The 26,560-nt window shown below is 38.6% G+C and overlaps 3 protein-coding genes and 1 pseudogene across 15 annotated transcripts in view; 2 read left to right on the top strand and 2 right to left on the bottom strand.

Moving 5' to 3' along the window:
* Nucleotides 1-26,560, bottom strand: part of LOC148731599 (sorting nexin-5-like) — a 221,112-nt gene that overhangs the window by 19,037 nt on the left and 175,515 nt on the right. The window contains exons 1-2 of one of the 5 annotated variants that reach the window (XM_088759381.1): nt 9,596-9,792; nt 9,259-9,509 (exon numbers count right to left, since the gene is read on the bottom strand). The exons of 3 other annotated variants lie outside the window; for them this stretch is intronic. The gene's annotated coding sequence lies outside the window, so the exon portion shown is untranslated. Of the gene's footprint in view, nt 1-9,258; nt 9,510-9,595; nt 9,793-26,560 lie in introns of those variants that run through there. One more of the 5 variants, XM_088759380.1, reaches the window with a different exon arrangement.
* Nucleotides 1-26,560, top strand: part of LOC148731608 (uncharacterized) — a 136,763-nt gene that overhangs the window by 90,792 nt on the left and 19,411 nt on the right. For 2 of the 9 annotated variants that reach the window (XM_088759343.1, XM_088759342.1), the window contains exons 2-3: nt 19,348-19,497; nt 24,316-24,642. In XM_088759343.1, the coding sequence (XP_088615469.1) occupies nt 19,380-19,497; nt 24,316-24,642 (445 nt within the window). In that variant the 5' untranslated portion in view covers nt 19,348-19,379. Of the gene's footprint in view, nt 1-6,360; nt 6,382-9,831; nt 10,358-14,561; nt 14,625-19,347; nt 19,498-24,315; nt 24,643-26,560 lie in introns of those variants that run through there. The other 7 variants (XM_088759340.1, XM_088759339.1, XM_088759341.1 and 4 more) reach the window with 7 other exon arrangements.
* LOC148731610 (sorting nexin-6-like) lies at nt 3,399-5,739 on the top strand. Its single transcript, XM_088761925.1, has 5 exons — nt 3,399-3,409; nt 3,574-3,617; nt 4,127-4,218; nt 4,700-4,765; nt 4,843-5,739. Exons 1-5 carry the CDS (start codon nt 3,399-3,401, stop codon nt 4,978-4,980), a joined length of 351 nt encoding a protein of 116 aa, XP_088618051.1. The 3' UTR covers nt 4,981-5,739.
* Nucleotides 6,065-9,252, bottom strand: LOC148731609 (uncharacterized; annotated as a pseudogene).

The raw sequence follows: 26,560 nt of genomic DNA, 5'->3' as shown, positions 1-26,560 counted from the left end.
ATTTCCAAACCATCTCTTGGACGGCGTACGAATTACGAATTCAGAATAAAGTTTTCTATATGCATTTTGCATCTTTTCTTTTTCTCATTTTATACGAGTATCATATCAAGATGAAATGCTCATTTAAATTCCGTGTCGAGAAACCATTTCCAATGCTGTGGGTGTTTCCTTTTCTTTTCCAATTATTCAGAATTAAAAGAAAAACTTTAATTTCAGTCTTAAGAAAACACATAATGGTACTGTTTTATCATAAGATGAAAAACCCAATTGTGACTTTTCTACGACATGAACAGAGCCATCAAACCGGAACGACGTACATGCCAACTTCACCGCAACGGATCGAAAGCAAAGGCGTACACAGACATTTTCGACTTGTGCGGAGGGGGAGAGATATGAAGCAACTGCCAGGGAAGTTTGGTACTCTTATCGGGGTTCCGCCAAAATAACGACAAAGAAGATAACGAGCTTCCCAACGAGACGACAACAAATACCACTCTTAAATACTTGGGAAGCGGAGGGGCAGGAAGGAAAGGGGCCACTGCACGCTCCAAAAGCAAAATCGAAAGATAATAACCGCACAAGCATCTACTTTTTAGTGTTAGTTTCTATTTCATGGAATTTCAAAATCTAAGGAAAAAAATCACCAGAGGTCTCGCAATCGACTATTATACTTCTAAACTTCACAGACTGAGACCTTAACTAAACATGCATAGTATAAGATATGTAAATTAAAAGATCACCCCTCCATACTTACCACTTTACACTTAATTAAGACAAACAGTTGATTTGTGTTTGCAAAAAGATCTAGATGTGACTTTTTTTTGTGTAAAGAATATTTGTTTGTTTGTTTTTTCTTTTTCGTTAGCGGAAGAAAACAGTAGCTTTAAACAAAACCACATCGTTGAATTCTTATCAAGCCATCAACGCTAGAACTGCCGATTATTTACAAAATTTAATGGTATGGTAAACTGATATACTAGGCGAACTTGGAAAAACATCATGAGAGGAATATTCCCTTTAATCAAATAGATAAAATTAGGCCCAATCTTTATCTACGAGTTTAACTTTCTTTTGAATTTAACCTTTACCAGAATGACTTGGCCTTTTTTTTAGAAATAAAATAGTTAGAAGTTACTCCTCCTGGTTATGATCTTGATGAAGAATTTCAGAAAAGAAGAGATAGTGTGGAAGAGTAGACACCACTTCCCAAGGAGACATATGGGGTCAGTGTTAGTAAGGAATAAATTTTAATGACTGGTACCAACTGAAAATTTACCCTAGGGAGGCATTATGATTCACTAAAATGAATATTATTTGGAAGGCTCAGCTGGCTAACCCGTCCCCTTTCAGATCTCTTTAGGAATTCTCTTGACTTTTTCTATACAATTCTTTTGATATTAATTAAGAGAATTTGGTATTGGATCAGCTGATATTTCCTTAATTGATAGTATTCTCTATTTTCATCACCCAATGTCTGCCTGATATTATTATTTTAACCAGTAATGACATTATAAGGAGTAATTATGTTGTGATGACTCATGCATCAGAGTTGGCATAAATGCTTGCCTTCCAACAAGTTAGTCTGGGCTTGGATGCTCTGCATCCTCTGCATTTTGTGTTTAAAGGATAGAGTTCATCCCCATTGTTGGTTTGCTCTGGGGTTCTTGAGAGAAAAATTTAGGGTACGTATTCTAAAATGTCAACTCTGCAGGAAATTGTGATTGGAAAGCCATTAATGTGTAAATTTGTGAATTTTTTTTTTTTTTTGGTCATAAATAAACAATAAATTTGTGATTTTGTTGATTTGGTTTAATTTACACCAAACAGCACAGGTCTGTGATAAGAGGGTGCTTCAAGAGGAAAGTGAGATTTAGCTTTTGGCTCTAAGTGTTGTCAATTTTGAGATTCTTCCAGTGAATTAATTTTTTTTCGTTATTATAGAACTTTACCAAAATGCTACACAGTCAGCAACGACGTAGCAATCTTTCTTTACTACAATGTATGATCTGCATTATGGTTGTCAGCTAGGCTGACCGCGTTAAATCTCACCCTGAAATCTCACTTTAGTCTATGGTCCTGCCTGGTATAATTTTAGAAAGAGAGTATGGCCAAAATGTTGATATCAGAAGAACATCCAAGTCAAAATATACTTGAAGTGTTATTATTAATGATGAAGTTCTTGTTGTATAACAATGTATAATGATGTATGATGACAGTTTTACCCTGGCAGAATTATACTTATGTTAAAGTATCATAATGGTGATTTTCAATTTCTTTGTCAGCTTCAGATACTGGTGTTACATCTAAGCAGTGAATGATTTTAGCTCTGGCATCATGATGGCATCTGCTGGTAATGATAACAGCACCAAGGAACTAAAAGGGTTTTTGTTCTTTTTCTGAAATTGCCGATACATCATCCAAATCATGTCTGGTCCACTATTGCTTGCATTGGAAGTTGGCCCAAAGAGTTAAATACTAGAAAAATATGGAACAAACAGATGTATTGAGTAAATATGAAAATACACAAATTATCAATAATAATTTATAGCAATAGTGGACCAGACATGATTTGGATGATGTTTTTTTTCCAATATACAAATAAACACTGTATTACCACAACTCCAATGCTACATTGTAGTTCTGGTCACTCCAACCATCTTGTAATAGCTGACAATGAGAGGGAAAATGTTTCTATGAATGGTGAAATCAGCCTACAAGCCTCATCCTACCAGAGCTTATATCCCATTTGCAGCGCTAGCTTGAAAATTATGTGTAGATCTGTTTTGGAAGTGTTAAGCCTGATATACAATGGAAGTTCTCCCTACATTATCACAGCTGAATAGTGTATGAAGGCTAGGAGAATAAAGGAATTAAACATCTAAATCTAAATGTCTGATATGCAAAGGGCAATACAGCCCATCTTCAGCAGATATCCCACCCATCCCACCCCAAGGGAGGACATCCATCACACAGTAATCTCATGTGTGGGAAATTGACATCTCCTACCCCAGCCCTGCAGGAGACGGGGCCTACAGTTTTAATATATATTCATCCTTATCTGAGAAGACTAGAATATCTATCCATTTCTTGATTTTATAGAAAGGTAGCAAATTTTCCTCACTTATTTTAAGACCATGAGTACTGGTCCGGCCAGGGCTCGAACCCTCGACCTCCCGCACAACACAATCCGGCACTGACTAACCAATTGAGCTAAAAAAGAAGCTCTTGATTGTTGAACAAATTCTCTTTGTTAGTACTAGAGAAAATTTACAGTGAACAGTATTTAGAAAATACAACTTACATTGGGTGGATGTTACCTAGGTTAGATGAAGTGCCAGCTTTTTATGTTTACTCTGATTACTTTTCCAGAAGCTGTGTGACTTTTTCAAGTCCACTAAATGGTGTCAAGGTATGGAAGTCTTTTTCTGGGGGATCTCGTACCCTTGGTGGCAGTGTTCCACAATTCCAATAGTTTAATCAGTTTTGTTTTGTTTTTGTCTTTGTGTCTCAGTGATCATTTCTCCAGGAATCACTGGATGTTATGTCCACTAATGATGACAATTAACACTCCAGGTTTTACTCTAGAACTTTATTCCGGATACATGGATGCTGCCAAGGTTTGTGAAATGTTTTTAGAAAACTTGGGTATAACTTTTCAGGGGGGGTGGGCTTTGGTGGTGATGGGCAAGGGTGGGGAAGGTGATAAACATTTTTTCTTTGGGGACTGGGCCGGGATAATAGCATGGTCATGTTGTGAACAAGTGGACTGGGCTCTACCTCTCTGTCTGAAGCATCTTCAGAGAACAGAACTGTTGTATTGTATTACCTCTGGAGTTAGAGTATTTTATTTTTGTACTGCTCTGCTGTCTAGTTACATAGGAGAAAATTTGTAAACCAAGGCTGAAATGGTGGAACAGAGAGGTGAACTCACTTGAATAGTCTTTAATCACAAAGCTTTGTGGAAGAATTGAATATGGAACCATCAATAGGGCTGAAATTTGAGACTTCGGGATGGCAAATGTAACACCCTAACCTTTGTAACTTGGTTATTCCATTTTTTTTATAGTCCCAAGATGAACATTTTAACTTTCTAACGCATTTATTTCGTCCACTTCCTATTCTGTAGGAGATGCTTATTTCCGTCGTACTTGTAAACTGAAAGAGTTTGAAAATGCAACAAAAGCACTGGAAAAAGCCAAACCTAAAAACCAAGAGGCGGTAAGATTCAGACAAACTTGTGTTTTGCACGTGATATGCATTCCTTTGGTAGTTTTCCCCTCATTCTGTTGCACGTGATTTTTATTATCCAAAATATGCTTCGTAGAGTACAAGTAACGCGCAAGACGAGTATATACAAATATCACACGATAGTTGTACTCCAGAAATATCCGCGAAATTCGCCCGCAATGAAATAACAATGTGGCGTGTTGGATAACAAATCTCTTATTTAACGTTTTGTTGTGTGTTATTGCTTATTATTTTTACTCGTTGTTTGTATTTTGACTCGCCCTACGGGCTCGTCAAAATAAGGTACAACTCATAAAAATACGCAGCGATGCTATACAACAAAAGTTCCATAAGATATATATACTTGCAATAGACATTTATCACTTGAAGGTCATGTTGAGGCTCTGAAGAATCATGTCGAATGCTAGAATGGAAGATTACCAAATTGTTTTTGTGCATTTTCCATTATCAGCTTCAAAAAGCCAAAGAAGAAGCAGAGGAAACATACAATTCAATTTCAGAAACTGCAAAAAAAGAGGTAAATAACAATACCAGTAATAATGAGCAGTGTTTTTTATTTAACTGATCTTAATTTTTTTTTTTTTATTAATGCAGATGATCTGTTACAACAAGCAAAGGGTGTTGAGCCTGCAAGCAAGTCTTATCCAGTACGCTGAATCGCAGTTAAAGAATGGAAGAGATACGTACGCCATATTAGCCAAACTACTGAATGACATGAAAAAATCTGCGTAATTAAGAAGCATGAAGAAAATAGACGGCCCCATGAACTTAGGTGGCCAAAATTTATGGCTCACTTTCTGTATGACATTAGATTATTTCAATTTAATGCTGATAAGACAAAAATAATTCTTTAGAACGACACCAGGGTGTTTCAGACATTGGCCTGTTCCAGGCATTCAGTTGGTAAAAAGGAGCGAAGATTGGAACTGAAAAGTGAAAAAGAGAGGAAGGCCTGGGTCGGGTTCATTAAGCGACTCGACCCAAACCTCCCTCGCTTTTTCACTCCTCTGCTTTAAGAGTGCTGTTTACTATTATGCTTCCTTTTACAAACTGATAATCCGGAACAGGTTCTTCAGGCAGAAATTGGCCAGAAATGGTGACAAAAATGTGGCAATGACTAGGAAATTAATCAGCAAATATTTTATAGCAGGAATGAATTTCTCAACTTTGTTAAGGATACCAGCCTTGAATCAAGGCTCCAGAAGATTTATTAAATACTTTTCACGGTGAATTTTTCACCTTTATGTTCTTTCATGCAGATCACATTAAAACTGAAAAGTAAATTTATTTCTCTACCTCCTCTTGTAAAAGGATATTTTTATTGATTCTAAATGAATGATTTTCAGATGTGCAATGTTTTTTATGTACTCTCGGAATAACTGACCCCATTAAAAAAAGAAAAAAATAGTTCTATTTCCAATCTTTTAAAAAGTGCCAATCAAAAACTGATTTCTTTTGTATTAGAAAGCCTAATAAAAGTTATTGGTTATAGCGGTGGAAAGTTTCTGTTTAAATAACGTTTTAATTACCCGTAAGGAGTAGAATAAAAGGTCTTTTGTTGACTTCCTCTGCGAAGATACCGGTAAACGTGACCTTTTATTCCGGTGAAAAACTGCGTTTTCCGTTTATAAATATTTGTTTTAACGTATAATGGGCCACTTATAATAATACTTGTCTTGTAGCTCTATCACGGGCACAGTGTTTCATCCCCTCCGACTCAACGAAAGTCACCACCCCTGAATGTAGCGATGACTTAAAGGCAGTGTGAAGTCGATGGACCTTTCAACTTTCGCCAACGAGGAAAGCGCTCCTTCGAAAAAAAAGAACTTGTCAAACACTGGTGTAATAGGTTGGCTTGTCTTTGAAGCCCAAAACAATGAAACTTCCTAAATGACCCTCCCACTCCTAACTCTATAACCTTACACAACAAGTCAAACTTCTGCTGTTTTATTTCTGATGAGATCACGTGCAGATCAGGTGTAAAAATAGACACTGTGTCATCAGTTATGTTTCGCAATAATCTTTAGTGGCTTTCGGTTTGGTGCCCTGTTCACCTTCGAGAGGAGTCTTGCTTTTTTTTCTGGAGAAATACATCGATGCAAAGCTTCAATAGCCCCTGAAATCCTCAAAGAAGTAAGACTAGATCATTTGTAATCTAGATTGAGAAGCAACTAAGTGTCTGTATACAACAAGACTATGGCTCAGTGTACGAACCATTAAGAGTTTTGTCACAAATCCATGCTAGTGTGCGCGAAGTGTTATACTTAACGGCTCTATGAACGAGTTTAGGCCTGCTCCATTTTAAACATTTACCAACAGCTAGGTCGATTTCATTTTGTAGAAAACAATTTGGGAATTTGTCCTTCATTCATTTCGCGAAGTATATATATCTTATTAGACGTTTTGTTGTGTAGTATCGCTGAGTATTTTTACTCGTTATTTGTATTTTGACTCGCCCTACGGGCTCGTCAAAATACGGCACAACTCGTAAAAATACTCAGCGATACTACACAACCAAATGTCTAATAAGTTATTTGTTATCCAACACGCGAAACTGTTATTTCAGTGCGGGCGAATTTCGTGGATTTTATTTGTGGGGAGTGCGTGACAGAAGATTTTATTTGCGGGGAGTGCGTGACTGCTACTTTTCTTTCTCTAAACCTCAAGACGACTCCAAACAGATTGTTCAACAGATCGGGTCCCTTAAGCCAATAATCGTTCAGCGCGTGACCTTAGTAAACTGAGGAGGAATTGAAGACGATACGTACGGGTGTGCTTTTCTTCTCGGGTCGAATCTCTGCATGGTGAGGAATGTAATGCACCGGGCCTTTGTAATTCTTAATTTCTTCTTTAGACAGCTTTCTTGAGAACTTCATCTCCTTCATTTCTTCTATTAGTTTGTCGTAAGCCACTCCTTGTTCTGGGTCTTTTTTAAGGCGTCTTTCCCTACTTTCCAACCGTTTCATCGCTAATGGTTTATTATCCGGCAACAGCATGGGGTTTTTCTTCCAGGGGTACGGTACCTTCCACTGATTGCCCGCCTTTTCACACAACTTGGACATGATTTCCGCTTCCTCTCTTTCTGCTTGCGTTAGCTCGTCAGCCTCACAAACACACGATTTAACTTCTCAAAAATCTGACATTTCTACTGGCGCGGCAGATCTTACATGGTAGACACGGCCATTCACTTGGGTTTCTCCCGACGGTCCACCGAAAACCCCATCCTAGAGGCGTTTTTCTCCCAACTAACTGTCCCGTTTGCCTGGTCTGTCCAGTATGCATCTGGGCGTGATCGATTCCTATCAGTAAGTCAACAGGACTATTGCCTCTGCGTATCTTTTCGTTTTCCAGTTCCAGAAGCTTGGCGATTGGTTTAAGCTGAACTGCTGATACTTCTTCGCTAATGCACGGGACTCCAACCGCCTTTATTGAGAACATCTCGGTGTTGTCTGGTGCTGACACGGGAACCTTGTAAACTTTAGTCTTGATTGTCTCTTCTTCTCCTCCCACTTTTGTAATTGTTACGGCAGTGTCGTTTCCTTTGAGCCCCAGTGCACCTGCTGTTTCATCGCGGATTAGGCTGATCTGTGCTCCCGAGTCAAAAAGAGTGTTGCTCTGCTTTTCGAAGCCGTTTTGACCGTAGATATTGCATGTTATCACCGGTAAAATAGTTTCATGTGGTTCGGAGATAGACGCGACGCCAACTTTAACTGCAGTGCTTTTGTGAAGCAACGAGTGATGAAAATGCATGCATTCCCTTCCATTCTCAGTTTTCGTACACTTGCGACGTCTTCTACAATTATCAACTCGATGGTCCTTTCCGGCTGTTTTCATGCAACTAAAGCAAACATGGTTTTCTTTGGCGACCTTGATGCGCTGATCGATACCGAGTGCGGCGAATTTAGGGCATATATCTGGCCAATGGGACGAACTTTTACAGTACCAGCATTTGTACCATTTTTGGTTAGGTGTGTCGACTTGAAAGGCGTTGACTGATCTGCCAGATCTCAAAGGGGCAGTAGCACGCATAAGTGATTTCATCTCCACATCCATCCATTTTATTAGTCACTCCAAAGTCGCTTTTTCTCCCTGTCGCTCCAAGTCTCGTGACCAAACCTTTCGATCATCCGAACACAATTTTTGCTCGATTACAGATAGCATGTGACTATTGTCCATGTCATTTTGACTTCCGACCTCCTTCAGAGAGTTGAGACTTCTTTTAACTAGGTGAACTAAGTCGCAAAATCTCGCATCCTCTCCCGGTTGTAAAGCTCTAAACTTTACTATGTCTTGAGTGATCGTATCCGACACGAACCTTGGATCTCCGTAAATAGCGTCCAAATAATCCCACGCTGTGTCATAGTCCGAGCCTATCCCTTTAATCAACTCTAATGGCTTATCTTGCAGACACGTGCGAAGAAAAGTTATCGCATCCCTTTTTCTGTATTTTAATTCTATCGCATGCTTAAAATCGGCGCAAAAAATGGCGTACTCTCTTACTTCTCCGGTAAATTTGGCCATCTTAGGCTTTTCCATCTTAAAACCACATGCAGAAGTTGTAGCATTAGAGTTAGTTTGAATGCTTTCATTTATTTCATTTCCCGAAACAAAGGACGCGTTTTCGTGGTGTGGGGCGATATCATCATTTCCGGAACTTGTACTTTGATGGGTCTTAATGGGTTGATAACCGCCAGAACTTACACTAGGGGCATCGTATTCTATTTGAATACTTGGAATTCCACTACTTCCCGGCCCACCGACACCATTATTTTTCCCTTTAGATGCTGTAGATGTATCATGAGCTTGAAATGGGGCCTTTCCCTTACTTAAGAATGAATCCAAATATATTTTTGCGCCTATTTCCATTGACATAACGTCTTCTTGACAATCTGCCATCCATCCTTCTTGTACTTCGAACTCACTGTCATCTTCAATTTATCGTGAATAATGTTCGTCTTTGGCCACAAGATTGTCAAACGCTAACTGTAGTTTACTAAAACCATCTCTTACCTCTTGCTCTGGTCTTTCCGCTTCTAATAGCTTTGCCAAGGACTTTCCACATCGGGTAAGCGTTCCTTTGGCAGTCCTCCTTTCAGTTTTCGCAGTTTTCAGGGCGTCCTCGGCTATGTGCTCTTCCGTAATTCTTCGTTATAACCCAGAAATCGAATGAAATGTTTCTTTACTCGGAACTGGTCAGCTCAGACGACCACCACAAACCGTATAATATTATCCAAACTTTAATGATTATTCGATCTAAGAGACTATACATTTGTAATTCCAAATTAGAAAACGTAAATTTAGTCTTAATCTCATGGCAAAATTCAAGAAAACATGACTCGAAACTTACTTCTGTGGCGGGTCGTAAAAACAGGTTTCTCACTTCAGGTTAGCAGATTCGGGTAAGCCAACAGATACAAAAATCGACTTCTCTCTCTTACTGATTCTTCTGAAAAACTGGTTTAAATCACGACAAGCTAACACTTTAAATCATTGTGAGGAATTAATGTCAATCACGAGTTGTGTTAATTAAATTATATCTGTCATCAAAGGCAACGCCTATTTACTAAACGAAACATTAATGAAGAAATTTTCTGGTCGTCAAGCTGTTTTTCTTCGTTCGATTCATCTAATGAACCTGGGCCTATATTTTCCAGCCATTTTGACTCTTCGTCGTCGGAAATATGATTCAAATTGTCCGCCCCTTGCTTACTTTTTTTTTTCGTAAGTAAAATTCAATTCTTTGCTCGCGCGATGCGAGAAAACCTGATTAACCGCTACTACAATAGACGAGTACAAATACCGCGTGATATTTGTACTCGTCTATCGCGTTATTTGTACTCGACTTGGTGTAGTTGGATAATAAAGTCTCTTAACCGGACGGATGTACAACGACTCTTTATTTGGTGAATGGAAAACCTCATCGCTTATTTCGCTTTGTTTTTTCCTCCGATGTAAATTGGAACGTTTCGATAGCAAGGAAACGGTTTGGAGTCTTTATTCTTCGTGCCAGCCCATCACGATCCAAAACGGCAGTGAAAAGATGATCAGATCAACAATAGTGTTTAACAGCCTCACTGTGTTCCTCAAGGCACTGAAATAAGTCTCACTGGTAAGTACATTATGTGAGAGTGTAATTTAGTTGTTTCCGTAAAGGGCCAGGACTTGCCAATTATGAAATTTAAACTAAATATCTACCTGTGTTCGGACAACAACAAGCGCTACATGTCTTTGCTCTCGAGATTGATCACGAACTACGATCGTTAAGTTTCTTGCCAATAAGCACGTTAGGTATGTTTTGAAGATGGGAAGATTTTCGAATGTATGTTGTCTAAGATGAAACCGTAGAAAGAAACTGACACAGACAACTCCGCAGTCGATTAAGATCTTCTCTGCTTCATCGTTTTCCAGACACGTTTCCCCCTAATTTTGTAACCCTATATACTGTCAGCTGGCTCTACATTTTACTATAAGTGAAATGCTGGATGTTGTCGCTGAAGATAACCGGTGAACTGAATACTAAGCTGTTCGTTCAAAAATTTTCCTTTCGGTGAAAGGCTCAGTTTAGTACTTTTTTCATTTTTTACTTCAAAAATTGTTACAATGCCGTTCTGTAAAGGGACTTTAATCAAAACCCTCTAGAAGAGGACATTCGAACATGGTTGACCTCTGTTCAAGAACTTACTGACTCCTATTACTTGAAATATCACACCAAACACGAGAGCAGGCGGTAAATCATTCAACGTCTAGTATTCCCCTAAGGTTGCCCTTTATCTGTTTTGTATTAATGGAACCCGCTTCGAGAATTTCTTGAAATATTGCCTAAGGGACCGGGAAAGAACTGACGTGTTTTGCTCTACCACTTTTTTATTTTTTGACTTACCTCCTCCAACTTCCCCCTTTCCGATAAAATAGTTCTATTTACACGTAACGGATCAGCGCATTTGTTGTTAAAAGACGCGTGTCGTGGGATTATTATTTCAAGCTTAAGGTCACAATAGGTAACACGCTGGTTTCACTTTCGTGTTCCTATTTACAAGTTGAAGGCTGGTTGCGGATGAGCAATTTTAAGTTTCTTGTCTTGTCTGGTTGAAATTTTGACACCCAAACGAAATTCAGAACCGATTTTAGTAGTTGTTTCAGACAAGAGATATTTACATTTTCTAAAGAGGCTTAAATGTGGAATCTTATCCTTGTTGCTGCTCTGAAAAGGACTTTGATCAACACATTCTCGAACAGAATTTAGATTTGCTCTATATTTTGACTCAACCCCCATTAAGTAGCTCTGCTTATAAACTCAACGGATCAGCGCAGAAATCGCAAGTCTGACGTTTGTGGTTTTAAAGATGCCATAAAAAATGATGCAATGTCTAGAGATTATTTCTGAAGGTCACAGTATGCAACTAATCAGTTTCACTTTCATGTTCTTGTTTATTAGCTTCTAAACAGCTGCCCCTCCCCTGCCCTCCAAAATCCCGATTCCTTCCAGAGTTTTCTTAACTCTGGAAAGTAGGGGCCTGTACACAGGCTACTCTTTATCAACTGGACGGAATTATGACGATTCTTTATTTGATGAATGAAAACCCTCATCTAGTATAAAAGGACTTTAGTTCTTTATGGTCGTTAAATACAGTCAATTTAGTCAGTTTTATCGCTTAGGCCCAGTTCAAACGTCGAATTTCACATGTGCCGAACTTAACTCCTATTTTGGTCGACTAAAATAGTTAAATACGGCATTTGATTCAAACGTCGTTCAATTTGATTCAAGTCGTTCAAAGGCAAGATACGCCAACTCAGTATAAGTGAGCTCTTGGATGATGGCTGCACGCGCTGTAGCCTCTGCTCCTCTTGAATTTTATATATTTTTATTACAAATCCCGTAACCAGTTAACTATAGATTTTCTCTTAATTTTAATATCTATACTACTGTAAATAGCTCCTAGTCTTTTTTTCTTTTTTAGTGTCACCAAATTAGTAAGGGATTTTTCCCTTGCTAGACGGCTCTTGACACTTTTAATAAAGTTTTACTACTACTATTACTACTACGTCGAATTTAACTCAGTCGAATTCAACTCTGTTCGCTGTCGATATTCCCAGGCGCACTACTTATTTGCTAGACGAAGACGTCTATTGAGCGTTTGCTTGATTGCTTCACTGATGCTCTTGTTTTGCTGTTTGTTTTTGCTTCTTTATCTTAGCTTTTCGTCATGATACTTTCACATGATTCACGTTCTATCATTCACTGAAACACGACCCACAATATGCCACAGAGTTTCCTACTTTCCATCCAGGAGTGCCCTCTTCGTTTTCAAAAACCGAACACCTCATACAAAAGTAATTACCGCACGTCAAACAACTGTATTTTGTCTTTTCAAAGCAAGAACTACAAATTCCTTTGTCTCCCACCATTTTTTGTGCTGTTTTGGCTTTTTCGCGCATAGCATTCATAGAATTCGTGGCGATTTGTGGGCAATAAATGAATTGTAATAGTTTCCTGTAATTCATGCATTAAGTTCGGCACATGTGAGCACAGGGAGCCCAGACAAGCGACGAGTCTGGTTGTTTATTCGAAATATAAAGGAATGTAAGGAGAATATTGAAGAGTCTTATTATCGTAGACTTATATCATGAAATTTCTGAGTTAAAGCTCAAAATAAATGGAAACCTACCTCACTTGCTGTGCATTGTCGTTTCTGTGGCTTTAAATGGCCAATTTGAGCGATTTGGCGGGTTTTGCGTCGACTGTTACTATACGTTATAAGAAGGAGACAAGGGTGGAAAGCTCATACGTTATAAGAAGGAGACAGGCAACATGTTGTTGCATCGAAACGTAGAGGGGGGAGAGGGTGACAATTCTTATTTAAAATGTTTGTTTTGGAACACGTCCCCCCCCCTCCTGCCTCAGAACTTACAATACAATTACCGGCACTCTTACTATATGAGAGGTGCTTAAATGAATAAAGTTTCTGTCGTAATAAAAATGGGGAAAAGATTGGATATGTGGATGATACATGGAAAATTCCCAAAATTACTGGTGTAAAGTTGATTAAAAAAACATTTAAAGTCACTTTCGTCCTTTTAAAATATTTGAATCAAAGGATCTTTTGTGATGTCAAGAACTGTACGAGATTTTTAGAAAAATTAAAGATCTTCAAGAAACTCAGATATATTTGAAGATATTTACAATTTTTGTAGCCATCAGTCTCAAATTCCGCTCTTATGTCAAGCGAAAGAAGTATACAAAATAATACTGATTAACGGTTTAAAGCACATTTAAGCGTAATTTTTTCTTTTGGATGATAATAGATCAAACATCATAACAAATCAAGCGAATTTAATTAATGGTTTTCAGTAAAACAATTGATGTATAGCCTACAGGGTGCAGCTATTCAGAGACGTGATTAATGTGTTTGGTGTTGAAGCCAGATTAATTAGCTTTCTCTTTCGTGTTTGTCGGGTGCTTTTTTGATCACGGAGAGCAGCCTCTTTTCTTTATGGTAGAAGAAGTACTTCTGCCTTGCTCTGAGGTGTCTGAATTGACAACGGTAAGATTACTTTATTTCAGTTGCACCTAGGGATAGTAAAAGCTACAACTCCTTTCAAGCGAGTTTAAAATTAGTTCAAACTAGGCCAGGTAACTTTCCATCCTTAGATGGATGCGACATTCGCTTTAAAGATTTCACGACTGTTTGGAGGGGAAGAAAGATCGGTCAGCCCGGGAAACAACTTGAAGTTTCACCACGCTTTCTTGTCCCATCCTTGAAATATTGTTTTATGAAAATGTTAGTGATGCTATTTCAGGGATAAGCCTCACGATTTTATGACAACATTTGGTGACTGTATCAACTTATCGAATGAACTCGAATGGCTATTTGGAAAATAATTTAGATACAAGCTTGAATAGACTAGTAAAACTATAGTTTCCTTGCCACTAATAATCAAAGTCCTGTCACCGTTGTGATTTCAAATTTTGCAACTACTTACGATCCGCCTCAAATGTAATCCTTGACTGATCACAAGCGCGTTTGTTTCAAGTCTCATCAAGCTAATGAAGAGAACTGCAGCAAAAAATATTTCAACCATACGTGACTCGCTCGGGCTTTAAGTGCAGGTCCCCTCGCAACACTGTTCATATTTTTTCATTGGAGCAGAGATCAAGCCAGTCTAATCCGCGGTTATCGTGTCTGTTTTGCGCTTTGTTGTTATCCATGTATGCGGACTACGAAAAGAACTTTCATATTGTCCTTGCGTCGGTTTTTTTTCTTACTTATTCTCTTTCCGATTGCCTAGCCTTACACACGCATTTTTTGTTTCAGTGTTTCTATTTGTGTATGTTAGACAAATCACTGGCATCGATTTTATGTGAATCACATTTGAAGGTAACTATCTCTTAATGATAATGATTATAACAACTTTATTATTTTACTTATATAGCGCGTTGCGGTGCGGTGTACAATATTCTTTAGGAATGGTATGGAAGCAAAGAATACATATGGAATTGTAATTTAATGTGAACAGGGAGGGAGTGGGGGTGGGGTAAGCTCAATCTTACCCCCCGTCTCACTTCTTCCACGCTAAGGAAGGGTATCGTACCCAACTTAATGACGAGTTATCCAGACTTTTGTAGAGCGAAAGAACCTCGAAAAATAATTAAGGTTAACGTGTCGAGGCACATCCTAGTGTTGTTTGCTGCGGAGGGATGATGGACAAAGAATCAAACCAAAGCAAATTCAATAGTTGTCAGTAAAACAATTGATATTAAACTTGCAGAGTGCAGCTATTTAGGGAGGTAGTTAAGGTGTTCTGCCTGAAGGCCAAAGAAATTTTCGCTTTCGCGTTCGTCGAGTGTTTTGTTGACTACAGAAAGCAGCTTATATTCTTTATCGCAGATGATCAATCACCACCAAAAAGTTCCCAAAACTTGGCAGGAGCAAGTACCTAAGTTTCATTTGCATGAAATTTATGAGTAGCAGATACAACTCTTTTCAAACGAAAACTACTTCCTAGAATTACTACATTGGAAGAGAAGGAGCATCTTGAGACAGTAACAAGATGAAATTTAACCGCGATTTCTCCCATCTTCCTTAACACAAATTCCCCTACATCAGTGAAAATGTTATTGATGTTATTTTGTTATGCTTTGTAATTTCTTTAATCTAATATTCTGAGTTTATCAACTCAACCAAAGAACTTCTATATTTGGTCGGGCACCGAATAGCTTCAATACTTCAAAGCAGGTTGCTTCTTATTTCAAATGGATTTCTTAACTCAAGCTGAAGAAGGTCTTTACCAGCTCTATTTTCAGTTTAAGTCATCCTTTCATTCAAGTTGACTATTTTTCAACGATCAAAGTTTGTTTGAGAAAAGTAACCAGTAAAATACAAACTATTTTCTCTTAACTGACGTAACCCAAAAACCTGTCTTTCTTACTTCAGCAAAACAAAAGCAGTTCAAATGGCCCATTGATATGGCGTCAAAATTATTCGATCATCGCTTTATAAGTATCGTGTGGCCTTCCAATTAAATCTCTCGAAGTCTCTTGTCCTGTCTGGCTTAGAGACGTGATTTATGAGCATTGCGACGAAGCCAGATTAGCTTTCGCATGCGAGTTCCTCAAGTGTTTTGTTGACTACAGAAAGCAGCATATATTCTTTATTGCTGATAAAGTATTATTACCTCACGAAGAGATTCTAGAGCTTTGTCAACGTGAAGCAAACTTTAATTCACTTACCTGAAAGTTATGCGTAGCAGATACAACTCGTTTCAAACGAAAAAGAAATAAGCGAACATTTTAGAATACTTATCTTGATACGAAACACGCTGCAGGAGAAGGAGCGTAATACAGAAAACTATTTTAGCAAAAAGATAAAACTGCACTGCGACTTCTGCTATCGTCGCTTTAAGTTAGAAAAGAGATGTTTGTGACCTTACGTTCTTTTGATACTCTAACTGATATGATCCATTGTCTAATATGCTAACCGTGTCAAATGAACAAAAGACGGAACTGTTTAGTTAAGTTGACAGTAATTATGAAAAACGCAAGGGGCAAAAAGCACCGGATTACGGCTGCCGCAGCTTCAATAAAACTCCAGAAATTTTGCTGGGAGAATCATCCATTTTAAGGACTAGATGTGGGAGAGATAAGAGGACCTCAGGAGATAAAACTCTGTTTAGTGCTACAGTATACCTGCACTGCAGTGCCACAGTATACCAGCACTGCATTGCCACAGTATACCAGCACTGTAGTGTTAGTTCCAGAACTCAGTGAGATAAACTAGCTGCGAAAAAACTGCCAAAGCCTTTGAAGCTTTTGAGATCTAATGTCCTTGAGATGAAGAAGAAACGAAATAAATAGCGAACAAAACAAGTGCTTTTCGTGAAATGTCTTTTTAATTTGTTCCAAACGTCAATATTGCATAAAAGAACGCTTATTATGTCAAATGTTTTTTTTGGCTCAGGCTGGAAAGAATTCTGTTTCTCTACCAACTTTTAACACAGACCCCGTTTAGTCATTTTCACTTATCTTTCATTACAGATGACTTGCCGTGAAAGTAAGCCTTGACTGATAACAGTTACATAAGCCGTGAACAAAAAGTAAATATATTTACAAATTCTTGCGAATGAAACCTCAAGCAACAGAAACCCAGAGCAAATCTGTGGCAGCACTAGATGCAGAAGGCTTCCTTCCGCTGTTAGGAGCCGTCTAGATTGTCGAACAGCATGAGAATTTCTAATATTCATTTACTAATCAGATCAAAGTCGTTGAAATCTCTGTGTTACTTTGCGGTAAGAAGTGATGGACCAGAAATCATAACAAACTACTCTTAATACTTCTCAAACAAAAGAAAAATAGATGACATGTTGCCATGCATCTGTTCAATAATAGATGACAAAAGTGTCACGTGAGGCGCAGCAGAGTGTGTCACTGATGTTCTTACTATTTTGACGTCTTCTGGGATCTATTACTAAACAGACCACGGCATCATGGATGATCTATTATTCAATTTATTATTACTTATATGGCGCAAAATACATGTGGATATGATCTAATGCGCTAGAATTCTGATTGTTTTATATGATAAATGCATCTGTCTTCCAATCGATCATAGGTAAAAACCAATCACAATGCCAGCGTTATTTAGCTTATGATACATAAAACACCGGATATGCTGCTGTGTGCAGCTTTAAATGCATGTGATTCTTAACTATTCAACCTTTGATTGCAGACAGTTTAAGTATTCCAAAGGTTTCTCAAACTTCCAGAACAGTATGTATTATCTAAGTTACTGATTCAAGTGAGTTCCAGATAACTTTTTTCTCTGAATTTGCTTTTGTTATCGATCTATAGCTTCAGAGTGATAATTACCATTCGTGGAGAAACCTTTCACGAGTTGACATAAACTAAAGTTAACCGTCACGTGTGGTGTGTATCATTTTATACCATTATTTGTACCACCGAATTCAAAATGTCATATAAAACGCACTCTTTGAAAAGGAAAAAAATTAAATGGAAAATATGGTAGGCTGGTGGCCTATTTCCAAGAAAATAAATATCTTTTCTGGTGAACGATGAACTATCTTTAAAATATTTTCTCACCGTGTAGAAAAAAAAAATTCTCATTTTAACTCCTAATGCGTTTCTCATTGGTCGTCAAACGGAAGCCCGAACATGATAGGAAAAACTAGAGAGGTCAATTCAAGTTTTTAGCATCTAAGAATAACAAACATAAATAAGATGGACCACAATGGGAACTACTGGTTCTATTAGTAATTGTGTTATCCAATAAAGTCATTATCTTATCTAACGTCTAACCACACTGAAGTTTACCGCCGTCTTCAGGTAAGACCCTTGCAGACGACACAACTCAGACAACGATTTAAACTTTTAACAACTTTCGCTCATGTTTTGAGTCGCACTTTAATTCAGTTCTTTCGATCTAAATGTGTGGACTAGGGAATCTTAGAATTTGAATTTCTGCCGGGTTTTCTCACGTCTGACAGACATTCTCAAACCTTGTCCTATATCTGGTCCTAGGTAAATGAACGTTTTTCATATTTCTTTAACGCACCAGGAGCTCATTGAATTCACCAGGTTCTATTTGTTTCCAGGTGAATTTACTTTCGGTGAATCATCAACGAACGCATCAGATGCTGCATACATATCCTTAATATATAATAGTAATAATAATAATAATAATAATTATAATAATAATAATAAAAAACTGGAGAGAACTATATATCGTGACTTATGCCTCTTGCTAAATTTCAAAACCTTGCTCGGTGAATAATATTCAGATCGACGTTTTCAAGCCAACCGTGTCACGATGTATTCAATCCTATGTTAGTCTGAGATTTTAAGGCTTACTTTTAAACTAAGCAGTATTTTTTGGTGTAATAGTCAAGGCTTAAACCCTTGGATAAGACTGTTGTCACCGATGATAAATGAATTTTTTAAATCTGCAGCGGTCGTCTTTAGTTTCTCAATTAGGAGTCAAGGCTAGTTGAGGCAACTGCAATCACCCACATAATTTTGATTCTTTAAATTCACCTTTGGTGATTTCCTTTCTTAGAAGTTTGAATCAAAGCCACAGAAGAAACAAAACTTTATATGCCTAAAAAGTTGAAACACCGGTTAAGGAAACGCGAGGTTCGAGACTCGATAACAAATCATCACTACGATCATTAAATTCAGGAAAGGCTCATAGTTGTAATTAATCGGCACTTGGTAACATAGCAGCCATAAATTAAAAACCAAAGCGCTTTCTTGGCGATATTATAAATGCGAAAGTTTACTTGTCCTATTACTTTCTTTTGGTTGTACACTACTTTATTGTAAAGCGAATCATTTTCGTCCTGAAAACTTACTTTGCAATACGACAGTTGTTTGCAGCACGACCACAACCAAACGCATTTGTTTCCTCGCGTGCACTCAACTTATTTTGCCAGTTGTGTGCAAAAATGCAAAATTTGTTGCTTGTCTTTTCAATTTCCCCTTCTTTAACTACCTGAGTGACCTGTAAATGTAGGTAAAATAAAGTAATGATACTCTCAGTTCGACCTACCGCGAAAGTACTTATTCTTACTAATCAATTCATTCTGCAGATATCAAAATACAAATTTGTCAACGTCTCAGGATGATGGGTAACTTTTGGCATCGAGAAAAGACAACGTGTGCGGTACTATTAACTCTTACTGGCACTCTATGGATTCTTCCAATCGTCCAGATGGAAACGTGCGATCCCAGTTTAAAAAGTAAGTAATGAGACGTTCACGTGGGAATAGCATGTATATGTCAATATTTCTTCATTTACTTAACAAATGGTAAACACCACAGCGTACACTATTGAGTTGTGGATGCACGCGGGAGGTTGCTAAGCACGAAAGAAGCGTAAGAGTCGCTCGAGGCGATAGCCGAGAGCGACTCTAGCTTCTTGAGTGCTTAGCAAACCTCCCAAGTGCATCCATAACTCAATAGTGTACGCCGTGGTGTTTACCATTTGTTTTATAACATAACATTGATACATTGTAGCTAAAGAGTTCCCTTTTATTTAACAAATCTTACGTGACCAGAAAAAACAAGCGCGCGCGGAAAAATAGTCTTTGCATTTGCTCACATCAGCAGCGTACACCCATGGGCAAATGGGGGACGCTAAATTGACCAATCAGAGGGCGCGCTTTACTTTGGTTATGTTATAAAAATATATGGCATGTACTTAAACAATGGATAACGTTGAAAATACAATCTGATTGGTTACTCACCGCCGGGCAACACGCGCGGGATTTGCCCCCGAAAATATGGTAATCGGTACAGGAATAACTGAGTTAAGGTCATCTTTTCATACCATTTTATACTTACACCAAACAATGCGTGTAGGTATCCCGAAGTTGTTATGATATTGATCCACCAGAAAGCTATCTGTTCTAGGTTATCTGTTCTAAGATGCAAACAGTGAATGTGAGCTTCGAGGAACAGATTATGTCCAAAGACAATTATACAACTATGTTTTCGCGCCAGATGAAGACTATTGTGTTTATTACACTTCAGATATTTTTGCAACGCGCGGGAAAATGACATGGTCACGAATACTTTACTGTTTGCTGCGTTGGATGATGATTTTTCATTTCGCTCTGGTACAACTTGATCAACGAAAAATCCCTTCTCTTCTTCTGTAACAACAGCAAAAATGCTTCTTGATCTTGAATTAGATTTTAAATGAACACTTCTATCGTTTAGATGGCGTAGTGGTGGAAAATTTGGCGATATTCCCCAGTTTTAGTTAGGGCATGTCCGGTCACGTGATCCGTTTTGAACAATAGTGCGCGAGCAAAAGCATTTGATTGATTATAAAAATGATAGATGCAATATATGGAAAAATCTTATCTTTGAGTCGTAGAGTGCTCGACATTCCTGGAGCTATATATTTAATTGAATAGTAAAGGGGAATTTATAACATTACACTACAGAACTGTTTTGAAAGGGCCTCCTGGTCCTCTCTCATCAGGTGCAGGAAACACTGACCAACTAGGGTACTCTTCATAAGTTGATGGTTAAAGCATACTTTATCAATTCCTTGCTTGTATGTCGGCATGTAGTCGCCAATTTGTTCCTTTTGTTTATTGTGCTGGCGCCTTGTTTGCATATGATGAAGAATTTCCTCAAAAAGCGCAGATTGCGCCTCATCTGAATAGGGTCTGGCATGAGCCATTATTTTCCAGGTCACGGCAAATTCTGTTTTGGTATCCTTCAGCGATCAGATGTGTTTGCTCAAATCGGTTGCGTTCTTTTAATTCTCGTTTCTAAATGAATTCGTATGCAATGATTACAGAATCCAATCATATTGCTCACGGGCGCTGCCGGCTGTATATTAATTAGATATATGTATTCAGTATTGAGAAGATATAACAGTCTAACCACCCACCTTGCATACTACGAAACATCCCCGAAGCAGTTAATAAAAGACTTTCTGAAATCTCTTCTGACGAAGACATGTTTAACAAAGCCGCACCTCCCTACCAAGACGCGTTGCACAAGAGTGGCTACACATACAAGCTGCACTTCACTGAACCGGAACCGCACCGACCGCAATACCAAACCAAAAGGCGAAGAAACATAATTTGGTTTAACCCACCATTTAACAGAAACGTACAGACCAACATTGGCAGAGCGTTCATTGACCTTATTGACAAGTGCTTTCCAGTCACCCACAAACTGAGGAAAATTTTCAATAGAAACACCATTAAACTGAGCTACTCGTGCACACCAAATATGAAACAGATCATAGACGGGCATAACAAAGCCACAATCAGGAACGCAAAAATGTCCGAAGATAGCCGCCCCCAAAGATTGTGCAACTGCAGGAACGAAAACGAATGCCCTTTAGGAGGGGAATGTTTGCAAAGCGAGGTCGTCTACCAAGCCACAGTCGATACCAAGGAAGAAACTAAAACGTACGTTGGCCTCACAGCGACAGATTTTAAGACTAGATGGCGCAACCACCAAATGTCGTTCAACCACGAGAGACGGCGAAATGACACAGAGCTGAGCGAGTACCTGTGGAAACTAAAGGAGAAGAGGGAAGACTATTCGATTTCATGGAAAATTATTGCTAGGGCTAGATCATATTCCAATGCCACAAAACGTTGCAATTTATGCCTTACTGAGAAATTTTTTATCTTGTATTATCCGCATGAAGCCTCTTTAAACAAGCGAAGTGAAATAATATCCAATTGTAGACATCGGCGAAAATATATTCTCAGGTATTCTTAACGCTATTATCGGCGCGCGCACGGTTTTCAAGATTTGAATTTTTAAACAATGCCATGTGATCACGTTGCTGAGTTAGAGTTAACCGTCACGATGCCTCAGTGTGTATGGAGTTTAACTGATGAGTGGATCAACTTTTGTTGGTCTACGAAACAGGCTGTATTAAAATCCATATCTGCGTCACTTGAGTAGTCCATTTGCTACTGTAATCGCTCCTTCATTGTCGAGCACTGTCATGGATCCTACGTTGCCTATTTCGCTTATATATATATATATATATATATACCTTAATTTAACAGTGTTCCGATTGAAAATTTTATGTAGTGGATTAGATTTGGGGAAGTGCTGGTCGATGAGAGAAAGAAAACATTTTCCAACATTTGTTTCAACGTTTCTGCTATACGGCGGGTTGTACCATAGAATGTTCCTTCGTCTGTTCCTCCGCGGGCTTGATGTCCGGCTGATTGACACGTTATACGTTAGTTTGTAACGGTAGCCGCTTTTATTAAGGGCTTCTTGGTACACGTTTTTGGTACAAATTTTCAATCGGAACACTGTCAAATTAAGCTACAGCTGCATGAATAACGTTAAATCAATTATCTCCAGCCACAACAAAGTCGAAATAAGAAAATCCACAGTCGCTGAAGGAAATAACAAAAACTGTAACTGCCGTAAACCGGACACGTGCCCTATGGATGGTAACTGCAGCGTGGAGAACATAATTTACAAAGCCGAAGTAACCACGCAAACAACAAGGGAAACGTATATCGGACTTTGTGATACTCCATTCAAATTAAGATATCGAAACCACATTTACTCATTCCGTAATGAACGTTATAGAAATGCAACTGAGCTTAGTAAGCATATTTGGAACCTGAAAGACCGAAACATTGAGTACAACATTAAATGGCGCAAAGTAAAACGGGAAAGATCTTACTCAAACGTCACCAAGAATTGTAATCTGTGTTTGTGGGAGAAGTATTTTACTTTGTGTAAGCCTGAAATGTCAACCTTAAACAACCGAAATGAATTAGCATCGTCCTGTAGACACTCTGGGAAATTTCTGCTAAAAATGTCATCACATTATTAGCGCGCGCCGCACGTATCGCGCGCCACACGTTTTTTAAAAACTTTGAATGTAACCTTTTTTTTGCAAATGACTTTGAATGTAACCGCTTTTCAGGCAGTTGCCTGATGATTGCTCCTGATGGAGCATGAAACTCTGAGTAGCAATTAAATGTCTTGGACTAAATAACCAAATTCGTTGCTGATAATATCGGAAAGGTAAGGTCGAAATAATAAGGTCCTGATAAGGTCGAAAGCCAAAGAAAAGTTTGGTTGGCCTTCGATTTACTATTATCGCTTTCCGAAACTTTAACTTGAGGAACTCACACGACGGAGGTTTTGCAGCTATTTTGAAACTGCACACGTCATTTTATTGAGCACGGCCGAGCTTACATAAGGATTTTGTTCATGTTGACGCAATAGGAATTAGATAGGACCAGCGCGCGCGCTATGTTATAAATATAATTATACTTCAAGATTTAGGTTATTTGAAATTTTACAGCAACTCTGAGTTTCATGCCTCTTGCGAAGCAATCGTCAGGCAACCGTCAGGCAACTGACGATTGCTTCGCAAGAGGCATGAAACTCAGAGTTGCAGTAAAAGTTCAAGTAACCTAAATGTTGAAGTATAATTATCCATAACTCTACCCCTGCTATTGAGCACTTTTTAGTAGATGATGATCTCATTCCGCTATTTTGGATATATATATATATATATATATATAGCTCTCGCTTGGCTTTGCCTTTTGGCTACCTTGCGATTGAGCACTCTACACTGGGGTTGCCATGCACTTAGCCTTCGGGCGAAGCTCATCACCTTAGTTGTGATTTGAGCACTCTCGCATGGCAGCATGCCTGCACTTGGTCCCACAAGTGTAGCGCCCAGGCAATGGTTTATTCCAGAGCTTGGCCCAGTGTCGGTGGGAGTAACGCAATAGTTTGGATATCTCAACAAAGTTGAAATGGTAAATTGTATATATATGTACATGTCTATATATATACATAATTGTAAATTGTATATATATGTACATGTATATATATATATATATATATATATATATATATATACATGTTGAGTTGGAAAAGTACGACTACGATTTCATCTCTACAAGCATATATGTGTGTGTGTGTGCGCGTGTGTGTACATTTATTCATTTATCTAATATTTTCCTTTTTTAAACAAGTTTGGAGATATTTTTTCTTATTTATTTTTTATCTTTTTACCAATCTCTCTAACCCAGTTAGGCCCGTTGTCGGCATCTTTTCCAGTCCAAAAAACAACAGATTACGCATTGGTGCCTCCATGAACCTGACTTGTACAGCGCAGCCCAGAAAGGAAGACTCAGTTTATCTCGATAGATGGGTCGATTATATCGAGTGGCACGATCCTCAAGGTAGACGTGTTGGAGCTATTTGCCGACAGCCATCAAACGTTCATGCTCACAAACCAAAACTTAGCTGCCCATTGTCGCTTAAAAAGCTGACAGTTGACCGTCCTGGCACCTACACATGTCAAGCGGGTAACGGATACAAAAACCACTGCACAAAGAGATCAGTGTGGATAACTGGTATGGAACCCTATCATTCCTTTATATAACTGCAATCATCATACGTTTCTTAAAGCGACAGTGGGTGTCGTGCACTGCGTTTTGCGGCAGCGGAAAATAAATATTTTCAAGTTGCTTAGTGCTTAAACACGAAACTCCAAATAATATTTGAATATTATTTTCTTTTACCGCTAGTATCCTATTCCCATTAGAGATATTTATTCCATAATACTTTTTCCCTTTTTGACACTACGGTAAGATTAACAGACGCTCCGCAGCACCAACGTGTTGATATAGGGGCAAATGTAACTTTCAACTGCACCGCAGAAGGTAGTCCTTTTAGACCAACCATCTTATGGTTCACGAGCTGCGATGTAATTTCTATACAATCCAGTTCAAGTTTGAAGGTCATTGAAAAATCGCTGGACGGAAACAGCATGCAAAGTCAGCTCTTAATTACGAGAGTGAATAACTAGATTTTTGGCCAATATGGATGTGTGGCAGAAAACAGCAATGTTGATTATAAAGCTCTATCTTCGTGGGCGTGGGCTCTTTTAACCAAGACAGATTCAGGTGAGTTTTGCATATGCCCAAGGGTTTATTTCCCTCGTCATGTTCAAGTTGAAAACCGTTGAAGTCTTTCACTTGACTGTCAACGCATTCCCTTTATGTTAAGAAGACGTTACCGCACCTGTGCGCACGCGACTTACACGCGCATTCTTTCCAAATTTTAAGTTAAAATGTTGTTAGCAAATCACGAAGACCTTTCATTTTTGACGCGTGTAAGATTCTTAGAGAGGAGTTGAAAGTTTTGAGTTTTCTAGTGGCAATTTGTTTGGCGGTGGTTGGTGTTTACCGTGAGTTACCAGGCTGTGTTACCAATAAACGCGTTCGTTTAATTTACGTTTCGTTTCCGAACGTATTTGGCGACCACGATGAGAGCAAGGGTGTGAGCTATTATATTTTTGAGGATTCGTTTGCGAGTTGAGGTTTGGAGTTGAGTGCTATGGCTACCGAATCCGAGAATGGCGAAGCTATTAAAGTTTACTGAGAAAAAACCTCAAAACTCGACCAACTGGAGTCGACAAACAGAAGCAAAAGGACGTTCTGTTGATAGAGACCAAGAAAAGAAAACGCAAGGCAAAGACAAAATTGACAAAATTCAGACATAGTTGGAAAAACTATGCTTAAAAGATTCAGAGATAACGGACATGGAAATTGTGATTGAACAGCTGTGGGCAGCCCTAGAGGACGCACATGAGATGTTAGAGGAACTTATCGCGTTCTATGTGGAAGTCGAAGAGGAAGCTGCAGAGAAAGAAGCATTTGAAGAGTCTGAAACGATCGAAAGAGATGTACAAAGAATGATCGAAGAGAGTCGAAATGTAATCAAAGTCGGCGCGTCCAAAATTCACGGCAGCCACGAAGACCGAAACCGATATTTGAAGCCGTTAACAGTTCCGGCGTTCAGTGGTGACAAGAGAAAGTTTGAAGATTTTTTAGCCCTTTTACAAGTCTCAAAGCTTATAACAACACGGCAGAAAAAATGCTAGGTAAGAAAAAGAAAAAAGCAAACCATGGATCAATCAAGCTTCTTGGTCAACGATCGAAGAGAGAAAACACCTAAAGATCCAAATGGAAAACGCAAAGTCAAAGAGGATCCAAAATCAATCCGGGCAAAATATAAGATTAAAGACAAACAAGTTAAGAAGAACCTCAAAGAAGACAGACGGAAATGGCTCAGCGACCAAATGGATGATGCACAAAAAGCAAAGGACATGGGGAACATGAAAACCTTGTACGAGATAACTAAATCTATCTGCAATGACAAGCCACGCAACTCCACCGCCATTAACGACAAAGAGGGGAGAACCATTACCGAAGACTCAGCCAGATTAACCCGCTAAAAAGAATACTTTGAAGAGATCCTGAACCGCGA

This window comes from Stylophora pistillata, chromosome 5, assembly GCF_964205215.1.
Source record: "Stylophora pistillata chromosome 5, jaStyPist1.2, whole genome shotgun sequence".
NCBI classification, from domain to species: Eukaryota; Metazoa; Cnidaria; class Anthozoa; order Scleractinia; family Pocilloporidae; genus Stylophora; species Stylophora pistillata.
This window is presented reverse-complemented; position numbering and strand designations above follow the sequence as displayed.

Excerpts from the sequence above, each read along its gene's own strand:
- LOC148731610 (XM_088761925.1), top strand. Across the intron at positions 4,219-4,699 it reads AACCTAAAAACCAAGAGGCG|CTTCAAAAAGCCAAAGAAGA; the intron begins GTAAGATTCAGA and ends TTCCATTATCAG. Across the intron at positions 4,766-4,842 it reads CAGAAACTGCAAAAAAAGAG|ATGATCTGTTACAACAAGCA; the intron begins GTAAATAACAAT and ends TTATTAATGCAG.